General features: G+C 42.7%; 1 protein-coding gene across 1 annotated transcript; it reads left to right on the forward strand.

Moving 5' to 3' along the window:
- The first annotated feature begins 8076 nt into the window (after nt 1-8076).
- LOC128638798 (deoxyuridine 5'-triphosphate nucleotidohydrolase-like) lies at nt 8077-8469 on the forward strand. The gene has a single exon (XM_053690935.1). The coding sequence runs from the start codon at nt 8077-8079 to the stop codon at nt 8467-8469; it is 393 nt and encodes a 130-aa protein (XP_053546910.1).
- The last annotated feature ends 953 nt before the right edge of the window (nt 8470-9422 follow it).

Genomic DNA, 9422 nt, shown 5'->3' on the forward strand with positions numbered 1-9422 from the left:
TTTGTGATATCACCTGTGGAGTTATTTGCCTGATATCATTCTGTGAGTATACTGCACTTATGTATTAAGGTGCTCAGACATACTATGCCAATGTGATATTCTTTGAACACAGATACAGACAGAACATATTTTTGGTAAGATTGTGAAATCACCTGTGGAGCCGTTTGTCTGATAGTACTCTGTGAGTACACTGCACTTATGTATTAAGTTGCTCAGATATACTGTGCCAATGTGATATTCTTTGAACACAGATACAGACAGAATTCTTCTGGGAAAATTGTGAAACAGAGAAAAATCTTTTGGAGATCCCTTAGAACCAGCACCTCTATCTGCCAATATACATTGTTTGTACAGCTTTGAGAGAGACTGTTTGGAAGGCAGTGGTTCTAACTAAAGGGAAGTAACTATCCTATTGTATACTCTTTTTTTGTTAGAGTATAAAATGTATCAGATTTTCTTTTTTAAGGTTTATTTCTGTATTTGAAATAGCTGATTTTATGTACAACCTAATAAAACGAGCTGAACTTGTAGGTATAATCAGATCTCATTACTTTATCACATTGTGTACAAATACTTGCTTCTTTATTTTATATCGGTTCATAAATCAATCACCAATACTTGGAGAGAACAATGGAAAATAATCATTTTAGTACCTTATGTCTTCTAGAACCCACTGGTAGAGTAACTTATTCTACTGGCTGTGTTAACACAGCTTGGCCTTGAGGCCAAAATATTTAAGGATGTGTGGGGATACCACAGGATAAATAAAATATTTCAAATGCAATCATAAGGGTAAAGGAAATACTTGCAAACAATTTAATACACTCCAGCAGGTAAAGTGGATCATTGGGAACAAATTAAAGGGAAGAACATTTTTGAGTAAAATGCCCGTTTAAACCTTGCTGCCTACTTAATTATTAAAATCAATATTCCTCCTCTGCAATTGTGCCAAACCAATCACAAACAGCACAACCTCTCACCTGCAGCCTTAAAACACCTGACAATGCACACCCTATTAACACAGGTCATATTATATGTTTTAACAATATTAGTGTAATAAAACACACCCCACATGGATGTGAATGACAATTACATGGTAAATAACAAAGAACAATGTTTATGGTGATCTATATTAATATTTATTATTTTTTTGGCTTCTTGGATGAGGGAGCTAAGGTGCCTGTAGTGGATTGCCTTGTTCTCCTTGTTCTAGCAGATTCTGGTTTTTCTGCTGGTGTGTTGACCACAGATGATAGGCTGGAGGCAGTGTCCTGCTGGTGTGTAAAGTGCTCAACCAACACACCCAAGAGTTGATTTTGTTCTCTCCATCTATTGTCCATTTGCATATTAGACAGAATTCACATCATCTGTGACTGGTTTTGAACACTTGCGCTTAAAGTGCTTGTAAAGTGAAGACTATCGCTCTTCGTCATATTATCCATCTACTAAAATAAATAGGACTTTAATTAATGTTTTTTTTATATTGCATCCTAATTCACAAAATCAATCTATTTACCGAATATTAGCCGTGATTCCTCTGCCTGCTATTTTGTCCCTCAATTCCCAAGTGATTAACAATGCAGTCTTCTAATCTGCATTTCCTCCCCGGGGCATTCAGCCCCTTTTCTGCAACGTCACACGATGCTCCTGCGCATGTGTTTTCAACTCTAAGAGCTATTCGGATCCAAAGCGTGTCCACGACACACACATGCGCTACAGGACAATCCCTAATTTTCAAGAATAATATCATTTTCATAATATGATGCATGCGCATATTACTAATGATGTAGACATGCATGCGCAAATTGAGTACTCCACGGAGACGCGTGTAGACACGCATGCGCAAATTGAGTACTCCATGTTTCTAAGATACGTAATAGAGTGGGAGGGACTGCTCTTTACGTCAGGGACTAGAAAACAAGGAAATAGAGGATGGGAGGAGTTGCTCGCATAAACGTAGCTAAGTTATATGTAAGGAAAGTGGTTGCAGTAATTGCTCATATGACACTTGCTTCAACTTGTGTGACTTTGCCTTTAAGCGAGTGAAAGCATAAGACACTTGCACTAACTTGTGTGACTTTGCCTTTAAGAGAGTGTGCCTTTAACAGAGTAAAAGACATTAATTAATTTCAAGTAGATGACACTGAATTTCACTAAGTCATGCTACAAGTGGTAAACAACCGATGGATACTAATGATAAGAAGTCAAAACCCAGACAGAACGAGGGTGTAACCTTGGCAGGGGTCACTTACTGACACTAAGGAACATCTTGATAACACATTAGTATAGGGGCTAATGCCTAGCTATTATTGTTAAAAGATTAATTATTATTAATTGCAATAGGCTAAGTAATAAAGCCATTATGATGTTTAGCTATTAATTATATCTATGGAAAGATTGTTAAAACTATTATTGATGTATTTGACAGAAGTAACTGCATAAGACAACATAATCAGATGTATAATATTAGGCAGAAAAACATGAAAGATGATGGCACTGGAGTTTAGGAATACGTCAGAGATAGTACCTGGGCATGCCCTGATAAGCTTGGTTGAGGCTAAGGCAGACTGGCCAGATGCCTTGGGTCACAGCCAACCTCAAAGGGAGCGGCCTCAGGATCTGTGGATTTGCGCCAAAACTGTTACGTAAGTGAACAGTATAAAGAAGGGTACCTGTGGGCAATCTGATCAGTGTATTTTTGAGACCTGTGACCTGTAGATGGACGCATCCTCAGTGTTGTTTTTCCCGTTGATCGCCTTTTTTCTCCTGATCCAAGATTGCCCAGATGTCCCCTCCCATTGCGCCCCAGAAGCGGCAGGATAGGATGATGCAACCCTAGATCACGGTGATGTATTATTTGTTTGTTGAGACTAGCTAGAATTGTTTTAGTGGTAATACAACATAAGATTGTTATCAGTCGTTGCACAGGCAACTAAACTGTAACTGAGAGCTGCATAGATAATTGTATAAGTATTGCAATTGCATAAAGTGTTATAAGCATGAACAGTGGTTTGTGGTATTTCGTTTCTATAATTATGTTGCAGAATAAAACCATTATTGTTATCATGAGATTTCAGAAAACCTGTGCAATGTGTCAGTTATTTCCTTTCTGAAAAGTGATATATGATAACATCATATCCTGAAAAAGAATCTTATAACATTATTGGCATAGTCGGCAGGATACATAAATGTTTATCACTTGAGCAACGAAAACTGACAATTTCTCAATTTCTGACTGAATGTGTTGTGTGTATGAGCGGAGTTGATAGACGCAGCTCTGGAACGAAAGTGAAATCCCTTTGTAGATAAAATAATAAGCCAGAAAAATATATAGTTGTATTTTGCACAGTCAGGAGTATAAATATATATATTTTTGGATTAGTTTGAATTGAATTGTTAATACCTCAAATGAGCCATGAAAGCTGTGTAAATAAACAGATATTTCATGGACATAGTCGCAATTGTCACCTTGGAATGAAAGTAATTGATATTGCACAGGTATATACATATAAGCGTATATTGTTACTGTTACTGTGAATTTATTGATTGATGTCAGCAATAACTGAAGGTATTATGAAAATGTTTAGGAAGAAAGCACAAACGGTTTCCCCTTCGCGGTCACAAAATATTGTGGCTTGGGATGGGACCCCATATCAAGAGTTAGCAGGGGAAGTCTTGTCTGGGACTGACCTCCCAGATAACGCTGAATTTTTTTACAAAATAGAACCATGTGAAGTGTTGAATAAATTGCAGAATGTAAAAGTTAAAACAAATTCAGACACAGAAAGGTTGCATAAGAAATTATGGGTGTTATTACAGGCATACAGAAAGACACACGAGCAGTTAGAGGAAGCTGTAGAGCAGAAGGTGTGCCTGCAGAGTCAGAATAAATTGCTATTAAAAAAGAGCCAGTGTTATGAAGATGTAGCTCAACTGGCTGTGGTTAAGGTAGCCAGGGCCAAAGTAAAGCGGAAGGGTGGTAGGTTGAAAAAAAGTAAGTTACAATCAGTAAGTAGTGATCCTGGAGAGGAGTGGGATGATAGGGACCCTCACAGGGTGACAGCTTACCCTGTTACACGGCATAAGGTTTATCATGGGCCCGACGGTGCAGAAAGAGTAGACACAGTAGAGGATTACACGCAGCAAGAGGTGTCAGACATAATACGGCAGTATCAACAGAACTGGGGGAGGACCTCATAACTTGGCTCGTGCGGATGTACGATCAAGGAGGTCATAACGTGACATTAGATAGTCAGGATGCTGGGAAAATCATACAGATCACTAGCGATCATGCCATAAAACAGGTCCTGCGAATTGGACCTGGCTTGGCCGCTGATGGTATGTTGACACAGGCATCATTGTTGGTTCAGTGTGCATACGGTGCCAGGGACAAATATCCCACAGAAGGGGATTGGCCCACTGAGGATAGAACATGGCATTCCATTAAGGAGGCCATCCAATTATTAAAGGAATTGGCTATGAAGCATGCGATATATAATGGACATCTGTATGCCCCATATTGCGAGCTACTAACCAATGCCATGAGAAACTATTTGATACGTGGGGCTCCCCGAGCATATAAGTCAGTAATCATGACGTTACTGATAAATCAGACAGGGAATCCCATTTATGAGGTAATGGATGCAATAAGACAAATAGGGGAGCTAGGGGAATGGGATGCCCCAATAAAGCCTGATAAAGGCAGCGGGCCACCCCCTCCTAGAGCCAATGCTCCTCCCCGACTGTCAAGAAAAGAGATGTTCACAGAACTCCTCAAAGCAGGGGTGAAGAAGGAACAAATAGATGGGATAGAAACTAAGGAAATGTGGAAGTTATATCAACAGCATGTGGGCAAAAGGATAAATGTGCAAAAGGGAAAGTCCGGTGACCTCATAACAGGTACCACAGTAGCCCCTTCTGCCCCCATGCTAGGTGATATACAAAGGGCTACCACAGGGGAAAGGAATGAGACCAAGGAGATACTGCAGCTGATATGTGATCAGTTGGAAAGTATAAAAAAGGATAGTAAAGAAGCAGCAACTAAGACCCGGTTATATCCTAGATTGCCTTTGCCTCTGGGATATGGTTACCAGGGAGGGATGAGAGAGAATCAGTTCCCCATGGCCCCGGCTAACACCCCAGAGGCCCAAGGACCTGAGTTGGATGTGCTGTCTGTGGGTGACCTGGAAGAATTCTTCCAGAACCCATAGGAATCAGGTCAAACTCCCAATATCAGGGCCGCCTATTTTGATCATCGCCCCCATGTGGAACTAGAGATCCACTGGAGCAAAAATAATGTACAATGTGAGCGGGCTTTGATTGATACGGGAGCGGAGGCCACACTGATACAGGGAAATCCACGGGCATTCAAGGGGGAAAGGACAATAATTACCGGGCTGCGAGGGAAAACTATAGAGGCAACAAAAGCATGGGTAGATTTAAAAATAGGGCATCTTCCTAAACGGCGATGTTCTGTTTTAATCGTGCCCATCCCAGAGTACATAATTGGCATTGATGTGCTAAAGGGAGAAACATTGCGGTTAGAGGATAGAATGTACAGCTTTGGGGTAAGGCCTTACGTGTCCATCAAAACCGTTACTGTAGGAAAATTGTTGATGCCCCCCATACAGGTCCCAGTGGCCTTGAAGAGGGTATACATTCGACAATACCGAATACCAGGAGGGCATAAAGAAATAGGTGACACCATCAAAGATCTAATAGCTGCAGGGGTGGTGAGACCTATCACCACATCTTGGAATAATCCTGTTTGGCCGGTCAAGAAAAGTGATGGGACCTGGCGTATGACTGTGGATTATAGGGAGTTAAATAGTAATACTACCCATTAACGGCAGCAGTACCAGATATGGTTACGCTGATAGAAAATATACAGCGTCACCCTGGAAATATGTATGCGGTCATTGACCTGGCAAATGCCTTCTATACAATACCTATAGAGGAGCAGTGCCAAGAGCAATTCGCATACACCTGGCAGGGATGGCAATTCACGTTCACGCGCCTCCCAATGGGCTAAGTCCATAGCCCCACGATCTGCCACAGGATTGTGGCAGAACACATGGAGGAAGTTACTCTGCCCCCCAACGTGCAGGTCACACATTATATAGATGATATAATGGTACAGGGACCTGATGAGCAAGTAGTGCAACAAGTGTTAGAACAGGTGATAACCCACTTAAAGAAGAAGGGGTGGTAAATCAACCCTGCCAAAATACAGGGGCCAGGAACATCAGTACAATTCCTGGGTATACAGTAGACAAATGGCCGTAGGGAAATAACCCCTAAAGCCAAGCAGAAAATAGTGGAATTTACATACCCTAAAACCAAAAAGGAAGCCCAGCGCTTCATTGGGTTATTTGGCTTTTGGCGGCAGCATATACCCCACCTGAGCCAAATACTAGCCCCCATCTACAAGGTTACCAGGAAAAAGTATAGCTTTGAGTGGGGGTCTAAGGAGGAGTTGAATTTTGAAACTGCAAAACAGGCCATCCAAATGGCGATGGATCTGTGGCCAATAAAGGAAGGGCCAATAGATTTAAATGTGTCTGTCCACAAGGAACATGCTAATTGTAGCCTTTGGCAGAAACAAAGGAGAGGGAAAGTCCCCCTTGGTTTCTGGACTAGGAAATTGCCTGAGGCAGGTGACCGATACACGCCCTTTGAGCACCAGTTATGTGCTTGCTACTGGGCTTTAGTAGAAACAGAGGAGCTAACATTAGGGCATGATGTATTATTGAGGCCTGAGATTCCCATAATGAACTGGGTAATGGGCAGTCCTAAGACCCATGAGATTGGACATGTTCAGGAATCAAGCATCATAAAATGGAAATGGTATATACAGAACAGGGCAAAGACAGGTCCCAAAGGGGTTGCCGCACTGCATGAAAAGGTCTCTGAGAAACCCCTCCAGGGGACAGCCCCCATTCAGGAGACACTCAAAGGGGAATCTCTAGTTAAATGGGGTGTGCCATATGATCAACTGTCAGAAGAACAGCAAGCCCATGCTTGGTTTACTGACGGATCAGCAAAATATGTGGGTTCACAGAGGAGTTGAAAAGCGGTAGCCTACAATCCTGTGACCAAACAGAAGCTGGTGTCTACAGGGAAAAACGAAAGTAGCCAATACGCTGAGTTAGTTGCTGTCCATCAGGCCATAGCCTGTGAACAGGGCGAATGCCACGTATATACCGACTCATGGTCAGTGGCAAATGGGCTAGCCACCTGGCTCCCCACCTGGGAACAAAAAGACTACCAGATATACTCAAAGGAGGTGTGGTGGAAGCAGATATGGCAGGAACTCAGCAAATTGGTCAGGGAAAAGACAGTGACTATTTACCATGTAGATGCCCACACAAATCAGGATTCACTAGAATTGCTGTTCAATTCTATTGCAGATGAGGCAGCCAAAGTCTCCACTGTGGAAAGTGAGGATGTGGATGAGGAGGCTGACAATAAGGGTGTGGCCCAGTGGGCCCACCAAAAAAGTGGACACCTTGGAGAGAAAGCGACTCATAGGTGGGCATTGCAAAGGGGTATCAAGCTATCTATGGAAGTAATAAAAACATAGATAGCAAATTGTCCTGTATGTCAGCATGTCAGGAAGCGACAGATTCCTGGCATGGTGCAAGGGCATATCAAAAGAGGCAAGCTGCCGGGCCAGATCTGGCAGATAGATTTCATAGGACCTCTTCCCTCCAGCAAGGGCTGCCAGTACGTGTGCACGGCTGTGGACACGTACTCAGGCTACCTCATAGCCCACCCATGTAAGCAAGCAACTCAGATAAACACCATTAAGACCCTAGAATTAATCACTAAATTCTATGGCACTCCATTACAGATACAGAGTGATAATGGTACTCACTTTACAGGACACATGGTACAGGGATATAGTGCAGAAAGGTACAAGCAGCAGGATTAATTGAGCGAATTAATGGTTTGCTAAAGCAGCAGTTAAAGAAGCTAGGGGATGGTACTCTGTAGAAGTGGAGGGACCATCTGGAGGAAGCAATTAATGTGTTAAATAACCGTCCTACTACAGATAGTGAGACCTCACTGTCTAGGATGATAAGCAGACAGGAGTACACTGAGTGTCGGGATCGACATGCTGTGGTAACGTGTTGGGAAACTAGCCCTGGGGGTTTAGCGCCAGGTAAATTGCTCCCTCCTAGTGGCGGGATATGCTTGACCATCCAGGACCAGGTAACAATATCCCCTGATAGCTCCCAAACCGTATCAACAGGGATAGGGGTCCAGATACCTGACCAACATGTGGGTTTCATAGTTCCAATGCCCTCTCTCATAGCCAGAGGTATTAGCATAGTGGAAAAAACGCTAGACCCTGGAAGAACTGAGGAAGTGAAGCTCACCCTCCTCAATAGAGGAAAGGAACAGGGAGACATGTCAACCTTAGAAGTAGTAGCAAAGCTTATAGTTACTCCCACCTGCAACAGTTAGATAGCGGAACAGGAAACTGCAGAAACTAGGGGAAGGGTGGGCATAGGGGCTAAGGTCTGGTTGAAACAAGAAAAGGGGCCCCCCGTGCCTGCAGAGGCGATAGCTAAGGAAGATGACAATGTGGTAATTGTGGTAAAGCAAGGGAATAATGATTGGCTGCAGGTGCCTGCGGGCAAGTGCTATTTACGGAATTAATTTGAAGTATGTTTCCTTCCTAGATTCTTGTTGGCATGGCTGTTATTGTAACCGGTGCTCTGTTGGGACTCCTTTTGGCCGCATGCGTAAGCCAAGCACTGATGAGCCAGAGGATGAAACGTGAGGTGTCCGGTGCCAGCTATCACACCTTCTATGAGGGAAGCATGACCGTTCTGTATTGCACAACATGGGCATCCTGCTCCATCCCATTTACCTTTGATGACGACGTAACCTGTTTGACCAAAATGAATATGGAAGTTGGATGCTCCTTACCAAGCAGGAAAGGGTGGCATTTGAACTATCAGAAGAAGAGACAATTACCTGTGACATCCCTTCCTCCACTGTACATTGTGTAACTAAAGATTTTTGTTCTGCTGCAGTGACCAGGGAAGACTGTAAGGACTCTAAGGAGGATGAGAGCTGGACAATTGTTTTACAGGATGAGAAATTAATATTTGAATTACAAGAAGGGGTTGGATTAATTTGTGAAAATCCCAGTACGCCTTCCACTTCCCCAAAACTAACAGTGGGGATTCAGGAACGCATTTTAGGTTGTAAAACATCCATTGATACACAGGTTCGTGCTGTAATGTTAAACATATCATACACTGATGGGGAACCAGAGGGACTGACATATGTGTGTAAATATACAGGAAAAGAGTCATCTGAACCTCTTTTAATGTATATCAGGACACCTGTAATGGATGGGAAATTATTAAACAACCGACACAAGGGAAAGAGGGACCATGCACGGCACC

This window comes from Bombina bombina, chromosome 8 (genome assembly GCF_027579735.1).
Source record: "Bombina bombina isolate aBomBom1 chromosome 8, aBomBom1.pri, whole genome shotgun sequence".
Classification (NCBI taxonomy): Eukaryota; Metazoa; Chordata; class Amphibia; order Anura; family Bombinatoridae; genus Bombina; species Bombina bombina.

Bases quoted from the DNA above. Each gene is read 5' to 3' on its own strand.
- LOC128638798 (XM_053690935.1), top strand. From the start codon at position 8,077: ATGATAAGCAGACAGGAGTACACTGAGTGTCGGGATCGACATGCTGTG.